General features: G+C 38.3%; 3 protein-coding genes across 10 annotated transcripts in view; 2 read left to right on the top strand and 1 right to left on the bottom strand.

Annotated features, from left to right (window-relative positions):
* Positions 1 to 9,790, top strand: part of TTBK2 (tau tubulin kinase 2) — a 78,734-nt gene extending 68,944 nt beyond the window's left edge. For all 4 annotated transcript variants that reach the window (XM_039328985.1, XM_039329229.1, XM_039329063.1 and 1 more), the window contains one exon: positions 1,775 to 9,790. In XM_039328985.1, coding sequence (XP_039184919.1) covers positions 1,775 to 2,243 — 469 coding nt within the window. In that variant the 3' untranslated portion in view covers positions 2,244 to 9,790. The remainder of the gene's footprint in view (positions 1 to 1,774) is intronic.
* A 3,989-nt stretch (positions 9,791 to 13,779) lies between these two features.
* On the bottom strand, positions 13,780 to 19,971 carry LOC120301479. Its single transcript, XM_039328882.1, has 2 exons — positions 19,234 to 19,971; positions 13,780 to 14,940 (listed from the first exon to the last, which is right to left on the bottom strand). Exons 1-2 carry the CDS (start codon positions 19,682 to 19,684, stop codon positions 14,291 to 14,293), a joined length of 1,101 nt encoding a protein of 366 aa, XP_039184816.1. The 5' UTR covers positions 19,685 to 19,971; the 3' UTR covers positions 13,780 to 14,290.
* Positions 19,972 to 20,139: 168 nt separating this feature from the next.
* Positions 20,140 to 20,554, top strand: part of CDAN1 (codanin 1) — a 36,228-nt gene continuing 35,813 nt past the window's right edge. Inside the window, exon 1 of one of the 5 annotated variants that reach the window (XR_005554898.1) lies at positions 20,140 to 20,468. Coding sequence is in view for 3 of the 5 variants with exons in the window: in XM_039328481.1 (XP_039184415.1) it covers positions 20,376 to 20,468 (93 nt within the window). In the remaining 2 variants the exon portion in view is untranslated. The remainder of the gene's footprint in view (positions 20,469 to 20,554) is intronic. The other 4 variants (XR_005554897.1, XM_039328481.1, XM_039328569.1 and 1 more) reach the window with 4 other exon arrangements.

The raw sequence follows: 20,554 nt of genomic DNA, 5'->3' as shown, positions 1-20,554 counted from the left end.
TTTCTAATTTCTCACAGTACCTTAGGGATACAAGATGGAGTCTTAACAGACATTAAGAGTAGACCTACTTTTATTCTTAGATGGGAAACAGAATACCTAGGGGGAAGACATTATTTTGGACTGTTTTTAACTGAGCAGTAGTCATCATAGTCCCCTTCCCATGTAATATCTGAGCTATCACTTCGTCCTGAAATATTTCAGAAGTGGTTACAAATTGCCTTCCTTTTAACTTAAAAAAAAAACCACCTTCAGGATAGCTCCTGTTGTACATCAGGCAGTTATTAAAACAATAGATAGATATGTCCTCCTCTTGCAGAAGGAGATGCTAGATATTTGAAGGAAGAGCATTGCTATATATTGTGGATGTCAGTTGACTGTGTTTTTTTCATGTTACCTGTGCCAAAGATCATTGCCTCAGTTTTGTTCTTTCCCAATATTCAGCCAATGACCAGCAGTCCTTTAAGGCCAATCTTGATGCAAGAGATAATATATATGCTAGGTGCAGCATATATTAGAATTGAAATTTTGCATCTATTCAGTGAGTGAGAAAAAAGCTTTGTGATTCCATAGTCATTATAATATCATTAATGTAAAAAATAATTTGAAAGGGAATGAGTGGACAGCCTTGCTTGACAACTTTCTCCAATGATATAGGTATATCATATAGGTATATAACACAGACTGAGGTTGCATATTAGCTCATAGTTTTATGTAGGGAAAAAGTTAGATATAGGAAGTCAGTTATACTAAATTTTGCAAATATAAGCAAATAAGAAAATAGTTAAACCATGTCAAAAATAAAACACAAAAGCTCCAGTTAAACAGCAATGTTAACACAATCTTAAAAGGTACAGATTGTTAAACTTTAAAAGTTGGTTTTGAATATTGGTGTTTTTTCTAGTGTTCAGATAATCTTTGGGAGAGAGCTTCTTGGATTTCAACAAGAAAATCATTACATATTGGTGGTGTCCTTATTGTACTAAAAAAATGTTTCTTTTACTTACCCATCAAATTAACAGAGCTTATATAGATTTATATAGGTCAGGAGATGAATTGTATGGATTTCTTTCCTGTTTATTTATTAGTTTTTAATGCTGCCCAACTTTGAAAAAATTCTAGGTGATATAAAATAAGAAAAACAACTACCTGAACAAAATTGCATCAATAATACTGTATTTATTTAAAAAGTGGGACTCCAGAAACAGCCTAACCAGGAACAGACTTAGGTTTTAAGAGACTTCTGGAACACTTGAAGAGTGGGAGCCTTATGAACCTCTAAGAGGGATGCTTTTCCACAGGACATGAACCAACAGAGAAGGAACGCTTCCTTGTTCCCACAAGATGACAGCATTTAACTAAAGGGACTTGGAGCGTACTCACTCTTCCCAAGCATACTAGACTGGCAGAGACAGCTGGAAACTTGAAGGGCTTTATAAATGACCAAAACTTTGGATTTCATCTGGAAGCTAATTAGTAGCCAGTGCAACTCACAAAGCAGAAATGACACATGGACATAACAAGGATCTCTATTACTCCTTGTGCACTGCATTTTAGACCAGCTGTAGCTTCTGAATAGTCTTCAGGGCAGCCCTACGTAAAGAGAATTGCAATAATCCAGTTGTGAGGTGACTGTTAATGTAATGTAAACATGTTTAAGCCTAACCCCACTACTTTTTTGAGTTGAGCATGGAAATACATAAAATATATGTAACATGACAGATCCTGCATTAAGGAACAGAATGCAGAAATGACAAATTTCTTCTTTTTTTTCAAGGTTGCGGAGGTACAAAGTGCTAGGAAGTAGCAGTTCTGATTCAGACCTGATCTCCCGCCTGGCTCAGATCCTTCAGAATGGATCTCAAAAACCACGAAGCCCTTCACAGTCTAAGAGTCCAGGATCTCCACATAGCCCCAAGACTCCACCCAAAAGCCCAGTCACTCCCAGACGCAGTCCCAGTGCCTCCCCTAGGAGCTCTTCTCTGCCCCGTACTGCCAGTTCTTCACCATCTCGGGGTGGAAGGCCACACCATGAGCAGAGAAGTTCATCCCCACATCCTGGAAGGAGTAAATCGCCTCCTAGCCTCTCAGGCTCTTCATCTTCCAGGAGATCCTGTCAACAAGAGCACTGCTACAACAAATCTAGCAAGAACGGTCTGAAAGGATCTAGTGGCTCTTGCCACCACTCTTCTAGCATTAAACCTCCCACTGGGAAGAACAAATCAGCCAATAAACTTAGCAGATAGGAACTGAATCTTGTCAAGTGTCAACCCCCCTCCCCAGTCAAACTATTGCATGTTGTGTCTGTGTACTATGTATTTAAAAAAAAAAAGAATCGTCTTCAAAGATTAGCAATTATCCTGACTTTTGGAGAAAAGCAACTTTTAAGATGAATTATTTATATGGCTCACTTTGTATAGGAGTGGCCAGGCATTGCCCAGGAAAGGGCAGCAAGCAGATCAGGGAAGCTGGAGAGCGGAGATGGAGCAGCCAGAAAGTCCATCTGGAATCACATTGTTTGGGAGATTAGTGTTTTAATATGATTTTGCTTTCCTTTTTATTTATTAAAACAATAAGCTGACTCTAGATTTTCGTCAAGGAAAATTATAAAACCTGAAAGAAATGTGCTGGGACATTACTATGCTTGAGGTTTAATCAGCTGCTATGTTTTTAAAGATTTTAAAAAGCACATTATTTGGGACAGCAAAATTCCTCAAAATCTTCTGTGTAATATTGGTCTTTGTCACAAACAGTTTCAATTTGTCCATTGCCCACATTCCTTCTTGATTGATAATTATCTCATCAACAGAAAAAAAGAACTTGTACCACTAAATATTAGATATGGGCTACATTTAGTATTTATATAATGGCACGGGATTACAACCCTGAATTTTAAGAGCTTGAGGTAACAGTGTGTACTTATATTTACAGATCCCAAAGCTTCTATTATCTGTTCGGGATCTGATCCATTTGATTACCTAACTGTTTATTCATTTCTAGGGCTAGTTCCAGTTATAGAATAAAAGTCAGATAATTTTAAATTATGGTAGAAATACAAAGGGCATGGGATCATGTAACATCTTTATGGTTACATTAATCACTTCTCAGGGCACCACTGAGAGAGCCAATGTAAAACTTAACTAGAATCTTTTATCCTTTATGAAATACTTCATTCACTTAACTTTACTATAATGTTCATCTCCAGTGTTATCAAACTTATGAAGAGGTGAAATGTTTACATGTTTAAACTTGAAACTTTATCCTTAATGTAGAAGAACATTGAAGCTTTAATCTTCATAAAGGTCACTGAAGAATACTAGAGAAGATTAGCAAATCCTTTATTTTCTTTAGAACCCAGGAGGTAATACTTGCTAGGATAAGGTTACAGGACTGTCTGAAATGTTAATGTCTCTAATCCTATATTGTATAAAAAAAAGTAGTATGCTTCTTTCCCAGTATGTACAGAGCCAATAGCTGACCAATAGTGCTATATCTAGGAAAGGGATCCCAGCATCCTCATGATTTCACCATAGTGTAGGTATACATGGTAGGTTCCCCCCTCCCACTTCCTCCAAAATATGCTTGATTTGAAATATGGAAAAGATACTGAAACATGTTTAAAGATAGTCTTCCACTTCCCCAAAATATTCCTTAATAAGATTGGTGATTTCTATTTTTCCCAAACATAGGTGTGATTGATTTAGATTGCCAGATTCAGAAATCAGTGATGAACGGAATACAATGCAGAATGTAAAATAAGTATGACCAGTTCTTTAAATGGAGATCTGGATTAGAGGATGCTAAATATAAGAGGGACTTTGGCAATTACTGATCTGCTTGCTGTAAGTCAGTGTTTCCCAAACTTGACAATTTTAAGGCACGTGGACTTCAACTCCCAGAATTCCACAGCCAGCGTTGCTGGCTGTGGAATTCTGGGAGTTGAAGTCCTCATGCCTTAAAATTGTCAAGTTTGGGAAACACTGCTGTAAGTCATACGCCTTAGCCAGCATAAATTCTTTTTAATTTAATGTTATTTTATTTGCTGCCAAAATTGTAACTCTGGATAAAAAAGGGAACATTTTCTCTGTGAGCTAACACATTTCTAATGCTGCATTGAAGCTGCACTGAATTTCTTTTGTTCTGTCAGAATGTGTTGGAAATTTTTTACTCTTAAATATGTATTTTTTTCCCCATAAGTAATGTAGCACAGTGTGGAATTGTAGCCTCATTCAGGTTTCAAGCACTACAGAGGGAGTACACTAGCTGGAGCATATTTGCTATACTTTGAGAAACTGAATGATTTAAAAGATCTGTTGTATTATATTGTATAATAGGTGCTATACCAATAATTGCATGTTCTTATAGTAAGTTATATATTATAAATATTTATAAATATATACATACACACATATATGCTTCTATATACTTTCCTGATTCTCCCATTATACATTTGTACAATTATGGACCATAGATCATGCTGTATTCTTTCAGTTACGTGCCTGAATTATATGCCCTTGGCCTTGTTATTCCTGTTTGCTGGCATGCACAAAGCTGAATATTTTTCATGCTCAGTTCCAAACAGAAAGAATACTCAAAAAGGAGTTGCTTGGCAATTCAGTGTTTTCGTATCAGCATTGACAGTTCACTTTTACAATTCTGAATAAAATGGAAGGACTTTGAGAAACTGTGTGTTTAATAGCCAAGGTCAGTGTATGGTCTTGATTTTGTCTCTTCATCTTCTTTCTGTATCTTTCTAATCCCTTATGAGAACTTTTTCTGTTAAAGTGTTTGTCACGATGCTGATGGTGATAAATAGATATGTGTGATATTAAAAAAATCAAGACTTTCTCTTCATCTTGCCTTGCCAGCTTTTACCCCTGTTCTCTACTTGCTGCAACACTGCAGGGACTTTCTCTTGAGGCTACTGATAGTAAAAACGTTACTTTTTTAAAAAAAACATTTATCAGCTGTATGGAGATACATTCAGCCAAGCACGTTATTCCAATAATTTAGGTGCTTGAAATATTCTATATATTCACCCCTTTTCCAATAAGTGCTTCCAGGGAATATATTTTGAAGCTGTATAATTTGAGTTGATATAAAACAACAAAGCTATATGATTTCTTTATGATAATTTCTTTTTGGGGATTGATATTAATTCATCTGGTTTCTCAAGGCCAACTTTAAAAAGCCTTCCTTTACATATAACCATTTTTAATTTATTTGCATTATCTGCAAGATTTTTTTAAAGTATATATATTTTACATTATACTTAAGGAATAATATTCCTAGAAAATTCCTAGAGGAACTCCTTTATAAATATGTCCAGAGCATCAGTATTGTAAGAACAGTTTCCCCTGCATGTATGGAGATGCATATCCCAAAGATTTATTTTCATGCTTTGCTGTCAGGGACAAAACAATATCTATTCTATGCATTAACAAAAAGAATGTTGTAGAAATATACATTTCTCTTACAAATGGTATGTGTATCCCAATATTACCATAATATTCAGATTCTTTTATGTTTAAATCATTTGTATTTCTTTCCATGTTGTAGAAATGGAAGGAGGCATGTTCCAGACTAAATGGTCATTGTGGAAAGCACAGGTTAATGTCAATGTGTTTTTAATGTATTGAGTGGATTCACTTTTTAGGTTGTCATTCTGCCAAAACATAGTCTAATAGTTATTAGAAAACCAATGGTTTACTGACAAAGCTTTAAATTATTGTAATAGAGTACTATCATCACTCTCATCTTTCTGTAGTAATCAGTGATTTTGTTACTAATGTGCATTCTTCTTTCCACAACATTTACTGCTTCGGGAAGCAAACCAAAAAAGTATTGTGAGTTAATCTTGATTACAATACCTTTAGTTAATAAAATAATTGTGCTCGTAACTTTGGGAAAGAATGTATTAATCTAGTTTGTCTTGAATAGTAAGTTTCAAGATTAATATGTTAGTAAAAGACAAGACAATTAATATGCATGGTTTAATCTGAATAAGCAAGTCCTACCCTCCACAGCTTGAGCCAGAATAAGAAATGTTATTTTTTATTCTTTCTGTAGAGTTCATAGAACATTTAGCCAATTAAACTGTGAGAGCACCATCTACCCTCATTCAGACATGCTCTGTTATATGAATGATTACATGCTGACACTGTTGCTGCTGTGCTGAAAAGTTACTGCTTTAGGAAAAGGGTTATAGCAAGAATTTAAAAAATTATTCCTGCCAGACCTTTGAAGGTTGGTTGGGGGTGGCGGATAATTTTTAGAATTAAAGCTGCATTGCAGGCACATTAATCCTTACATCATATTTTTGTCTACAGTATAATTGTACTGCATGGAACCTAAAGCAGCTGAAACTTACCATCTGTAGTGTCTTTGTAGGCAAATGCATATTATTAGAATGAAACAAACACATACGTTTACATTTGCATCAGAGATAATTTGTCCATTTATATTGTATTTGTATCAAAAACATGGAGCTCCAAGTGTAGCCTTCTTTCCTTAGGTTTCTTAAAAGTTAAGCAAATGCCTTGACATTTTGTTCTTAATAGTTAAATTTTGTTGGTCATCTTTCTTTTCAAGTAGGACTGTTCTGATCAGAGCTATAGGTCTTTGCTCTCAAGTTTGGTTAGATGTAGTTCTCTAATAGCTCAGTTCTTCCTGCAATAAATATAAACAATACCAATTGTCTATTCTGTAATAGTAATCTGTGTATATAAAAGCAGTTTCCAGAAGACAAGGGACAATAATTTTAATATATGGATATTGAATGATATTAAATACATACTTTTTAAGTCCCTTAGAAGTGTGAAAGAGTGCCTACATTTTTCAAAATCTATCCATCATCTTAAAATATTACTTTTACATTATCTTTTTCTGCTGCAAGTAAAATATCTTAATGTGGAAAAATAAAGGCAACTGATTTATATCTCAGAGGGAAAATTTTTTTACAAACTATTTAGGATGGAAAATTGAGATGGTTAGTCTTGACTAGTATGTTGTCAATTATGCTATGCTAGCTATGCTATGCTATCTTCTCTGGTTATGATCATTTGTTTGACATTAGGGTTAATTCAGTCTTTCATTTAGGTAGCATTGATCTTCTGGTGCCAGTCTTGCTCAGAGAATGGATCGGTAATCAGTTTCAAGAGCACCTTTCAATTCAGCAGTAAGAGAATCCAACATGAAGTCCGTTCCCTGCTGTCTTTTCTGTTAGTGTACCATTAATTTTGCTGCTAAGGTGTGGTGAGGACATTCCTACATTAGGCAAGTCATGAGGAAAACATGCAGATTCTGAGAACTGCATTAAGACCTCAAAGACAACTTGAATGAATGAGATCCCATGTCTATAATATATTATCTGCTTTGTTTATGAGTCATGACTAATAATAGCTAATAGATACTTCCCTAAATTGATTGCGTACTCAACTAGATAATCTGACTTGATGAAGGTAGTGCACAGTCTCTTCTGTTACTGTATATTAAATATAAAACAAAACATTAGGTTTCATGCTTATGGTTCTTGTTTGTGTAACCTTTTTGCTTAAGTATTTCTTTCAAGGAAAACAGGTCAAGGAGATAGCTGGGCCCAGTCCTCAAATCAGATGTATGGAGACATTTGTTAGTCTGCATGCATTTTAACAACCAATTGACTAATGTTAATATGAACAGAAATATACATGTAACACAGCTTTCTTTACAATTTTGCTTTCTATTTCAGAGAAACTTTTCCCTTCTGAAATCCCTCAAAATAGTTTTTAAACACAAAACAAAATGAAACCAAACTGTAATAACTTTTATTATAAAATTGTAATTGTGTCACCTATTTCATACTCATTCATATAATTATAATGCAATAGGCTGTACGTTGAGAGATAAAAACAATGAGAACTACTATCTGGTCTTGTTTTTTAAAAAATTAGTGATAGCTTCATTACTCCAGTACTATTAATTGGTTTCTATCATTCTTTTAGTAACAGTAATAATGGCAAACCCCTAAAACTAGTAAAACAATAATAATGGCAAACCCCTAAAACTAGAAAATATTTCAGTTTAACTTCTGTGGTTGTTTAGATGAGCAAGTTGTTTTTATGAACACAATTCAGCTTGCTTGTAGACAGTTCAAAGGAATATATTCCTTTTCTACTGCAATAATTTATCACATTTGAAATGTAGAAAGCACTGTGATAGGATAAAGCGAGGATCAGTAATGATATACTCCTTTATATCTCGAATTTTCACACAATTCTCTATGCTCAGGTTACAGTCCAAAATACTTCTTTTTGCTAGTAAGAACAGCCCATTATCACATTTAATTGGAGTGATCATTTGAAAAGAAATTTCAAAATTTCTCAAAATTTACTTCTTAGATCATAAACAGGAACTTTGATAATTTTTGGCTTTTGTTCACCTTAAATTTCAGCCTTTTGCCTTAATTTTCCACTGGGAATATTGGGTTAGGTCCAGACTGTTATTTGTCAGCAGGACTGTCCCAGAATTGAATAATGCAGTATACTCTTTCTGCTGGAAAATGGGGAAAGCAAAAGAAGATTGGGGGGTCAGATGGAATATTACTGGAAGAGAGGAATTAGTGAAAATTCTCCTCTCCCCATTTATTCTTCAGAAAGGAAAAACTAAGGAGGATAATGCCTCATCTCACTAAGTTGTGGCTTCTCAACTTAATATAAATTAGCACAAAAGTTCCTATATTATTTCCTATTAAAGTGATTGAAAGAATGAAATAAGAAAACAAAAGGTTGATTTGTTAAGATTTTTTTCTTAACACCTGAAAGACACACTGTATAGCACTAAAACAAGTGAACCCATTATACAGTTGCTGTTGCTAGGTAGAAATAATTTTTAGGGGCCAAGAATATGGATTGCCCGTTTCCATCCTGGAGCAGAACATGGAACACATAACAGGGAACACAGTCCATTGGAGATTGATCTTTGCTGAATTGTGTCTGTTTTGTGTGCTTATATTTAAGTATTTCATTTCAGTTTGGCATAAAGTGGGAGCCATTGAGTCCTTCCCATTTCTCTCTCATTTGCAAAGTAACAGCTTAGGTCTCAGATTTAGGTCTAGATTTCAGCTATCTGGACTAGTACAAAGAATAGTAATATTAATGTTGTGTTGACAAATGAAAGCTTGCCTTAAAAGGGACATGTTACACAGCTCCTTGGATTCTCTAGAATAGAATTATGCATCCAGATGGCTTTCTAATCTCTGGTTGCATGTTGTTCCTCAGTGATCAGAAAGCAAATATCTAAATCTTTCCCTTTATTAGTGAATTATCCATGGCCTGTTATGTTTTATGTTTGTCTTTTTTATTGCAAAAAAATATATCCAAATAAATTAAAATTAAATTTCAAAGCCGGGGTGACCATATTAACTTGAAAATTCTCAACAGTCTGTTTTTCAAATTAGAAGAGCCAACCATTATTCATTCAGAAAATACTATTTCAAGGATAATACAGTGAATTGAGATAAAAACATATTCTGAAGAGGTAACTTAGTAGCATCAAGAATTTCAAACTTTTCTTACCTTGCGTTCAGAGTTCAGATTAGATGTCTTACCATTTTTGCTTAGTCACTCAGAAACATAAGGTATTGACAATGGTGTCTTTATAATGCTCATTTGTACATAAAGATGTAGTTATTTATTTTACCCCATTTGTATCATATCAAGTTTTTGTAAATGTTTTGAGTTCTGTTTTTAAATTATTTTGTATTTTATTTTTATAAACTGGTTCTAAATAAAAATCATTCAGCATGCAAACAACATTGACTAGATTTGTCAATTTATTTTTAATGGAACTCATCTAAAAATAGTTTTGGATATAATGTAAATTGGAACAAGCTATGAAAAACAATAATTTTTCCTCTCTGGAAAATGGAAATGTGCCGCTGAAAAGAGGAAGTGCAGATTTGTGAAAGATCGGCTTTTGAAATTGTCAATAATGAATGCAGCATTTTAATAAACCTTTTCTATAGTAATGAAATAAATATCGGTAAATATGGATGTTTTCCTGCTTACTCTATTTCTTGCTAGCACATTCAACCAATTTCTGTTGGGTTCACCATGTCCCTATTAACATAGCTAGGGTGTACAGGTAATCCTTGACCTATGACCACAATTGAGCTCAAAATTTCTGTTGCTAAGCAAGACAGTTGTTAAGTGAGTTTTGCCCCATTTTACTTTTCTTGCCATAATTGTTAAGTGAATCATTGCAATTGTTTAGTAACATGGTTGTTAAAGGGAATCTGGCTTCCCCATTGACTTCTTTTGTCAGAACAAAAGATCACATGATCGCAGCACACTGCAACTATCATAAATATGAGTCAGTTGCCAAGCATCTGAATTTTGATCATGTGACCCTGGAGTCATAAGTGAAAAACGGTCATGTCACTTTTTCCAGTGCCGTTGTAACTTCCAACGGTCACTAAATGAGCTGTTGTAAATCAAGGACTACCTGTATTTTGCTTTTTAAAATGTTTTAGAATGCAGTGTCATGCCCATAAAATAAATATAAAACAGATTAGTATTAGTTTTTTAAACATTAAATATTTTAAATCTAGGGAATCAAAATCAGAATTAAAAGTATTTAGATATATAAATATACAGTTAATTCAGTGGTGGGATTCAGCTGGTTTGCACCAGTTCGGGAGAACCAGTAGCTATTTTTTTGTTGCCCAGGCCCAGAATGGATGTCCGGAAGCGGCATCCACACAGAGAACTGGTTGTTCACATATTTGAATTCCACCACTGAATTGATAGATATTTACTATTTTAGCAATCTTCCCATGAAAGTGAAAAAAAAAAAAGGGCCAGGATAATAGTAACACGTTAGACCCATTTGACAAAACAACTGCATATATCAATAGGTCATCATGACCTATTGTTAATTTAGGAAAGGTCACACTTTGCAATCTTTGAATTACTGGCTTACCTGTATTGAACCATTCAATCTAGAACAACCACTTACTACAGTAATGTACAGAAAGTGAGCCTTGTATGAGAGCAAGACTCCAACTCCGTTTCCATACTTAATTTGATAACAGTCTTGAAGGAAAGGCTTAAACACCTCATCTTCCATTATGAGCAACATTCTACTATATTTTATATAGCTGAACTAATCTTGTAAATAAATAAACGTATTGTAGATCTCAGGCCAGAAATGGCAACATGTGGCAGAAACTAACACCCCACAACCTTATTTTATGGTGGCATAAGATAGGAGCAAAAGAATAGGCCAGAATATATAAAGAAATTCAATTCTACAAATAGAAAAGATTTATCACATTTATATGCTGATCATTTACTAGGGTTAAATTTCTTGAATGTTCATGATTAATGGTTTGTGTGTGGTGGTCATAATTCTTTCAGAAGGTGGGATATGCTACACTGCAACCCTAATTTATGCTTCAAATCTGAATTTCAGTGAAGACCCAAGCGCAGATGTCTACCTCTGACACTATAGTTAAAAATTGTTACTAATATTTTAATATTAACAAAAGTTAGACACACATTTACTAGCTTCTACACTATGTCGTATAAAAATTAGTAAATTTGTATTTATTGTTAAAATCAATTAAAGCACACCATTTCACCTTTTAGACCAGGGAGGGTCCAATCCTGGCAACTTTTAAGATTTGTGGATTTCAACATGGCTGGCTGGAGAACTCTGGGAGTTGAAATCCATAAGTCTTAAAGTTGCCAAGGTAGGACATCTCTGTTTTAGACTAACAAAATATTTACAATTGCAAGGGTAGGACAAGAAAAATTCACAGGAAGGCAGGGATACAGGCTAGAAGATATTATTTGTGGCACATTTCTTGGAATATTTTCTTGTTTATTATACTTGTCACATTAAAGCAAAACACTTTTCTTCTGCTTTCTATAGAATCAATTCCATCTTGAAGATTTAAACTGGTACTGTATGTATGCTGCTTCAGAATGATTGGAAAATTGGATTTTTTATGACAAAGTGCTTTGGAGAGAAAGGAATCATAGTAGAGGTTTAAATAATACAATATTTTGAGGCAAATATTATCTGAGGATTTTAAAGCCTCCAATAATAATTTGCCTTCATTTCTCTCTCAACTGCTGTACCCAATCCAAAGATAGTTTAATTAATGGGAATAACACTTACCTCAGAATGCTACCTGAATCACAGCTTCTTTCTATTGAAATAGAATCTTAAGAATCCAGTGCTAATATGAATGAATAGATTCAAGCTGATTTAGTATGTATCAAATGATTATGTGAAAATTAACACAAAATTTGCTATATATCTGAGGCTGGCCCAAAAAGGGTTAGACCTTTAGAAACAACCTATGTAAATATATTTTCTGGCTTTAATAAGTAGTTATAGTGGACAACTAATTTTTCTTGTTATTTGGTTCTGAATTGCAAGATTATTCCGTCTGAATTTTCAGATATGTTATTACAGCACTAATCTTTCACCAAAAGAACAATAGTTCTTTTCCTTTCATTCAATTTTGTCCAATTCTCAGAATCTGTTCAAAGCTCTGAAGTTTTCTTGGCAAAAATTTTTCACAATTGGTTTGCTATTGCCTCCTTCCAAGAGTTGAGAAAATGATTGGCCCAAGGTCATTCTGCTCAGTTCATGCCCAAGCAGGACTAGAACTTCTGGTCTCCAACTTGATACCTTAATCACTACACCAAACTGGCTGTCAATGGTAATAATAATGGGTCACAAAATACATTTTCACAACTTGAACACTTGGAAGATTTATAATCTATTTTCCCTAATTGTTCAAAGTCTGATTTGATTTGTGATTACAACAAAGATAAAATAGTATAATGCTATTGTGTTATCTGAGGACTATGTATGCATGTCCTGTAAAAATTCCTTATACTTCAAAGAAATTGTCTGATTGATTAAAAAGGAGTGTTTTAAAAGGTGATTGTATTATCCAGTTAAACATCCAATGGTTTTAATATGAAGCAATTTGAAATGAGTCTAATGCATTAAAATTCTACCTGCTACAAGAAGCCTAAACGTATAACAGAACAGAGACGGAAAAGAAATGTAACTAAACCACCAGATGCTGCCTGAAAGAGTGGTGACCTTTTACACATTTGAAATATTTTATAACAAGCAACAATAGTTGAAGATACATTTATCCCAGTGTGATTCTTCACAGTATTTAATCTATATTAATAGCTCTAGAAGTGCCTTAATGTTGAAATTTCTTAATGTTACTAAATTCTCGTGCAGTTCTGTGAATCTGGCAACAGGCATCCAGCTTATTGGTATCTCTAAGGCAGGCTACCCTACAGTGCCTTAGAAATGCTTATCATACTATTTGAGATTTAACCTCTTCTATACCTTTATGGAGTTTTCTCAATATATCCACACTGAAAGAAGTGTTTTGTACAAAGACCTCTATAAAGACTTCTATAATAAATACACTGCTTTTTACCCAGTCTTCAGCATATCAGAGTACAAGCACAAAGGTCCCTAGAAAACAAGTCTCAAAAATACTCTGCTTTTTCTTTTTTGGACAAATTTCCTTTTATTATACAACAAAAGGCAATCTTCCCATTACTGTATATTTTGTGCAAAGTGTTTTGATGGGGAAATTGTATTCTGAACAGTGAGGCATGAGCAATAATGGAGGAATAATCAGGAAAAACTAGCAAGCACTTTGCTGGTGGTTTAGTGCTTCAATTCATTCCCAGTGCTAGAACAGGTAAGATCCATATTATATTATGGGAGAAGTACTATGCAGCATTTAAAGTAAGCTTTTTTTTTTAACCAATTCACAATTTGGATTGTTACAAAAAGATGTCTTATATGACATGTTTATACCAGAAAAAATAAAGCTGCCGCTATCTCTTCATTCTTTTTTTGTTTTAAACTCAACATGTCAAGATGTCAGGGTTTATTCCCTCTAAGCAAGTCAATGTATGAGATATCAGACAGGTAAATCTTATTCATTCTTACTTGGAAGTTAACCCGACAAGGTACAGCAGGACCTATTTCTGAGTAAACATGTATAGAACTGAGTTCTAAAGAATCCCTTTATTTAATAGTAAATATTGCTATATTGCCCCTCAGTCAGTTGAATCAATTTGTAACTAGTGTTTTTCCTCTTATGATACAGGCTTTCTGCACGTGGGGGTGCTGGAGATTTCATACATTTAGCATTATCAGAAAGGAATAGCCAGAGAAGTCTGTTAGCCATGATGCAGTGCTGGAGCAGAGTACAGAATAGCTACTCAGATGTCACAGTTGCTTTACATGTATTCAAGTCTTACACATCTGCAAAACAGAAATAGTAGCAGCCATTTGAATGTTCTTTCTTAATAGGTCTGTGTGGAGGCCGAGGAAATTCTGAAGGGCCTGGTTCTTGTGACATTGAGCTGGAGCTGCAGCTGCTGCTTCTGCTGCTACTCCCAGCCACTGGTACTCTAACTCTGTCCTCAACTAAAGGGGAGCCAGGACTCAGGTATCCTGCAGTGGTCTGAGTAGTGACAGTAGCAAAGGTAGTTGGACCAGCATTGTTTTTCACGTATACATTTTTTATAGCAACTAACGTATGTGCCATGACACTGAGGCTGTTGTTGAGATCTTGCATTCCTTGGTGTAGCAGCCGAAGATTATGATTGATGCTATCAAACCCAGACTGAATGATATGCAGCTGATTCTGTTGGATCTGTAAGAGATCTTCTTCTATAATTTCATTAGAGTCTGTCTGGGGTTGAATTTTCGTTTTGGCTTTTACTTTTCCACAGGGGCCTCCGTTTGGTATCCCCAAAAAAGGGAGCTGCTCCTGGCTAGGAGGAACAACTGCCATATCTTCTGAGCTTTCTTCTGGTTCTACTACTTTCACCACTATTTCTTCTTTTAGATTTATTTTCTCTAAACACGGTTGTTGGGATGGACCAGGATCATCTGTAAAACCTGAAAGTAAAGGCATAACAAGTTAATCTCTTTATGAATGGAATTCTTGACTATTAAGCCTGGGTATGACCAACAAATAAAAAGTGACTACAATCATTCTGAAATGATCGTAGTTTTCACTGGATATCCTTACCACTGTAGTTCTAGTTTCAACTGGCAACTGAACGTATCTTAATGAAAAGATCAAATGTAAATTGAATAATCAAACACTTTTTAAAACACAACACAGTTTAACTGAGAAGAGTGCAGGGGAAAAACAAAAGTAAATATAGTGTATTATACAAAATATTTACTTGTGTTGTTTACTGTAACTTTCATCTCTTCCAGGAAATTGAAAAATGTTATGAGAAGAGCACTTCAATGTGTTTATATATTAAAATGCATAAAGACCTTGTTTACACAAGATGAAGAATTTCTTCCTTATTGAAAAGTTTTTTTTATGTCTTAAAATGCAAATATTTAATTAAATTAATTAATTTTTAAAAGCTAAATTTAAAAATACAGGTAGTCCTCGAGTTACGAATGGAATGTGCCCATTCCATTTGTAACTCAAAAATTTGTGGGAGTGAATCTTGTACCTCAAACGAGATCACTCCTGCTCATTAAGACGCATGTGGCTCGTTAAGTGCATATGAGGTATATTGGGGCGGGGAAGGCCATGGAGGGCCTAGCAATGGAACAGGCCCCCAAGGCCTCCCTGACCCACTAAGATACTGGATGCTTCCCCCCCTCCCTTCCTGCTACACCGGACTCTCTTACCTTGCAAAAATCCTCTTTGTTGCAGTTTCTTTCCTTTTGAGGGAGAGGAGAGTCGGTTTGGAAATGCCGACAATGGAAGATCCTGGGTGCCATAATATCACGCAAGTTCAAAAGAGAACATGGCCCCTGGAAAATTCCATTCTGGGAGGGGGGAGTGTTTGCTTTGTTTGCTTGCCTATAGGGCAAAGTGTGGAATCGGAGTCAGAAAAGTGCAGGAACCAATGTCGTCCGTGGCTCTGGTGTGCTGCTCGCTCGCGTGCACTAGCCTTAGTTTGAGGGCAGGAACGAAGCCTTCAACTGAGCAGGGAAGCATCATGGGGCGAGTCCCCTTGCACCTGTGTCCAAGCTGCTGATGGTAGTAGCAGCCACCTGAGTGACCACGATCTCCCCTCTGCAGCCAACCACCCAGCCTGCCTGATCTACTACTTGCCTGACCGGCCAGTAGCCCAAATCCTGACCACTCTTCTTGTCGTCCTCCCAACTGAAGGGGCGGCGGCGGCTTGAGTTTCTCCGCTCCATCTGAAAGAAACCAGAGGTGCAGAGCAGGATTGCTTTCAAGAAGATGCAGGTGCGCTGCTAGCTCGCATGTGCCGGCCTTTTTGAGAGCAATCCTGCTCTGCGCCTCCATTTCCTTCCACTTAGATGGAGCAGAGAAATTCAAGCTGCTGCTGCTCAAACACTTTTTATCTGAACACAGACCTTGGGAAGATAGGGAGCTCCTTCTGTGTGCAAATGCAATTCTTGAAAACGCAGCAAATCGCTGCATTTCCAAGGGTCCCACAAGGCGCTCAAACACCTTTTATCCAAATGGAGACCTTGGGGAGATGGGGAGCTTCTTCGATTCGCTGCATTTTCAAGTGTTGCATTTGCACACAGAAGGAACTCCCATCTCCCTAAGGTCTCTGTTTGGATAAAAAGTGTTCCGGTGGGGGCGGAAAGCAGTTGGGAGGGAGCAGGAGACAGGCACAGAGTTTGTGCCGAAAATGAAAGTTTCTGGGGTCTGTGATCTTGTGAGAGTTCAGGACCCATTTTCTGCAAAAAAGGATGAGTGCCTGAACTCGTGCGATACTACAGCATCCAGGAGCTTCCGTTGACTCTCCTCTCCCCCAAAGGCAAAGAAACAGCAGCAGAGAGAAGACAGATATTCTCAAGGTGAGTCTGGCGTGGCAGGAAGGGAGGGGGAAGCAGTTGTGGGGAACGGGGGGGGGGGGAGAAATAGAGTGAATACTGCAGAGTCTCTGCAGTCATTCATAAGGGCGAACAACTGCTGTGGTCCTACAACATTCATAATTTTGGTATTTTCTTGTAAACACTAAGGGGCGCTTATCGCGTAACTTCGAACGAGTGTTAAGTGAACTCGGGGATTACCTGTATGATGGTTTGGACTTCAAAGCTGCAAAGTGGTATAGAATTAAAGTCAGGCTAGAAACCAGGCAACTGCAAGTTCAAGTCCTGCCTTAGGTACAAAGCCAATACCTGGGTGACTAGCCAATAACAATCTCTCTCAGCCCTGGGAAGCAATGACAAACCATTTCTGAAATCCTGCCAAGAAAACTTCAAGGACTTGTGCAGGCGATTGCCAGAACTCAACAATGGCTGGAGGGCATTGTTTTTTTTTAAAAAAATCAATGATTATGCAAAAAGATGCTGCACTAAGCCAGAATGTGAATTTTGATGTAGTATGCTTCTATAAACCATCTACTATAGCTGTGCCAAAAGTGATACCACAATATTATGTATGAGTGCATCTATTAGGGAAGTGTTTTTAAAGTGTTTTGTTGCGGAACAAAACAGAATATAGTGCATGCAACCAAATTTTATTCTCTGTGGAATAATTCAGATTACAGTATATCTCATTCATCATCTCTCACAGATTGCCCCATTGATTAAATCTTGCAGGGTTATTAATAGCCCATAAGTAGCAGATAGAAAGGTAGAGAAAAGATGTTATCTTTTCTGGGGGCACTGCCACCACCATTTCTAATTTGAAATATGAAGCCGCATACATGGGGGGAACATAGTCTGCAACATGTACTAACATATTCTTAGATATTCCAGATCAATACAGGTGGTCCTCAACTTACAACCACTTGTTTAGTGATTGTTCGAAGTTACAACAGCACTGAAAAAAAGTGACTTATGACTGCTTGGCAACTGGCATGTATTTATTATGATGGTTGCAGTGTCCCAGGGTCATGTGATCACATCTTGCAACCTTCTGACAAGGAAAGTCAACGAGGAAACCAGATCCCCTTAACAATCATGTTACTAACTGAACAACTGCAGTGATTCACTTAACAACTGTGGCAAGAAAGGCCGTAAAATGGGGCAAAACTCATTTAACAACTGTCTTGCTTAGCAATGGAAATTTTGGGCTCAGTTGCGGTCTTAACTCGAGGACTACCTGTACAATTGATGTTCAGTGTAAGAAAAGATTTCAGACTGCAGATTTTTTTAAAATTAGAAGTGGAGCCTAGTGTAGAAGAAACACTCTTACAAACTAAAGAAACCCAACCTAAAAGTTTGATTTAGTTGAATGATACTCATTATTCTTCTCTTAAAAATATCTGTTCTGAATTCTTGGGGTGGGAGAGATGGGTAGTGTCTTGTTACTAGTCTTAAAAAATGGGGAGTCAAAAATCGTCAGCTTATCTACTGCAAATCATCTAAAGTCATACCAAGAGATCCTGGACTCTGTCTGCTTCAACCTAACAATATTTCCTGAAAGGAGGAAAGGATATTGGCAATTGTCTTTGAAACTTTTAATTTCTAAGCATAAGCAAGCAGGAACCTTTCCGTTTCTAATATTCTTACAATTAGCTATGCACCTTGTTCTGCATCTGTCCATTGGGTTATTTTCAAAATTTAAGTACAAATTATGGTTTGAATTCCATAATCTAAAATTTCCACATTTACTAAAAATATATTTCTGCTACAGTAAGCGAGGAATTTAAGCTTGCCCCATCTTTACTTTCTATTATTTTCTAATTCATTTTAGACAGCCCAGCAGGTTAAAAAAAAAAAAAAAAGAAACCAGATCTTTCCATGCTGTTTCATCTCCAGTTATTGCATGGAAAAGTCTATTACTTTGCAAAGAACTGCCATCAATCTAACTGAATTTAGCACAAGGCTCTTTTTTTTCTCATTCTGATACTCCTAATGTTCATATCTATTTAAGGAGTATTTATAGCACCGGCCTGGAAGCAGTTCTTTAACCCAAGGACCCATTTCCAAGATGTTCTGACCCACACGGAACTTTAGCCGCATACATTCAACGCAACAGCAACTGCTGCAGCGATGGAGTTAGTTCTTATCCAAACGGCATCCAGGAGCTTTTCTTCCGGGCATAACAAGAACAGAAACTGCGCGCTGCACAACACCCAAAGGGATGGCCAAGAAGAGCGCTTCGTGGTTCCGCTCCACGGCCAAAAGCCGCCGAAAAGCCCCGAATCAACGGGGAAGAGCAGCGAGGCGGGGGAAACGCAGCCCAGCCGGACAGCGAAAGGCTGCGGTCCAGCTCCATTTGCAACTCACCCATATCGGTCACGGAGGAGGCTCTGGGCAGATCCAGGGTGTCGATCCCCCCGACGATGGGCACAGCCTCGTTGGGGGCAGGCAGCCCCGAGGGGTAGGATCGGAGGTGGTCGGGCGGCGAGGCGTCCTCGTTGCCCATCAGGAGGCCGAACGAGGCGGGGTGGGGGGCGACTCCGCCGGCGCCGTGGGTGACGCGGCAGAGTTTGCTCCGATCGCGGCGCTTCAGGTCCCGCCAGCGCTTTTTGAGGTCCTCCACCTCGCGAGGGCAAGCGGCCACCGGGTTCACCTTATGCCGGATGAGCTCCCAGACTTTGCGCTTCTGGCCCGGGGAGGCCCGGCCCGGCCCGGCCGCGAACAGCACCTGCTCGTGTTTCAACACCTGCTCGATCAGCACCTCCGTCTCCGCCTCGTTGAAATTGGCCTTGCGCCGCTTGGGCGAGTCTTCCGCCATCCTAAACCTCCAGCGGGGCTGCTCCGAGAGTCCGCGATGGGAAGGCCGCCCGCGTTTATTGTGCCGCCGCCACCGCCGCGCCACCGGCTCTAGGCCAAACCCCGGGCCTTGCTCGGAAAGCAAATACCGCGCATGAGAGGAAAAGACGCGCAAACCCCCGGCGCAGGCGCCCCGCTTGTTGACATGGGAGGGGGGGTGAGGCAACACCGCTCCCGCGGCCCTCCTTTGAGCCCGCCCCGCTGTGCAGTCCACCAATCCCCAGCTCCAAAGCGTTGGCGCTTCCCAATGGGGATCTTTGCCGGGAAATGGCTTCGGCCCCTCCACTCGCCGTGCATTTCATTCCCCGCCCCTTTTCCGGAGCCGGAGCTTCTGGCCACGCCCCATTGTGCCTTTCAGCTCCAGGAGCGCGCGCTCTTTTTGCTCCCCTGAGAGTTTTGATCCCGCCTTCCCGGAGGGGAGGGGGGAGCGGCGCCCTCTCAACCCAGGCGTCCGGCGTCCCATCCGTCTCTTCCCCCGCGCGCTCCTCACGTGCTGAGCTGTAACCCGGAGTTAGAAAGGAAGCTAGAACCCGCCCTTTCTCCCCCTCCTCGCTCTCTCTCGCTGATTGTCAGGTCGGCTTTGGGGTTGCCGCGAGGCGGGTTGCGCGCCTTGCTCGAAGGCTGCAGAAGCGGCGCCTCTATAGGCGGCGGGGATGGCGGCTGTTTTGGAGCTGCTCTTGCGGGACGAGGTGGCAGCCAGTGCGGTGGTGCGGTGGCTGAAGTCAAGCCGGAGCTGCGCCAAAGAGGTAAAACGCGCAGCCCGCTTGGCAACAGCGACGCTTCTTAAGTTAGCCCTCGGTCCTCCTCCCGTGGGGCGGGAAGTTGGCTGGGC

Source organism: Crotalus tigris, unplaced genomic scaffold, assembly GCF_016545835.1.
Source record: "Crotalus tigris isolate CLP2741 ecotype Arizona unplaced genomic scaffold, ASM1654583v1 scf7180000017545.3456711, whole genome shotgun sequence".
NCBI classification, from domain to species: Eukaryota; Metazoa; Chordata; class Lepidosauria; order Squamata; family Viperidae; genus Crotalus; species Crotalus tigris.
The sequence above is the reverse complement of the archived record's forward strand: the minus strand, read 5'-3'. Positions and strand labels throughout refer to the sequence as shown.

Coding starts and splice junctions, on each gene's coding strand:
- LOC120301479 (XM_039328882.1), bottom strand. CDS start 19,684: ATGGCGGAAGACTCGCCCAAGCGGCGCAAGGCCAATTTCAACGAGGCG. Junction 14,941..19,233: donor CTCCTCCGTGACCGATATGG/GTGAGTTGCAAA, acceptor CTTTACTTTCAG/GTTTTACAGATGATCCTGGT.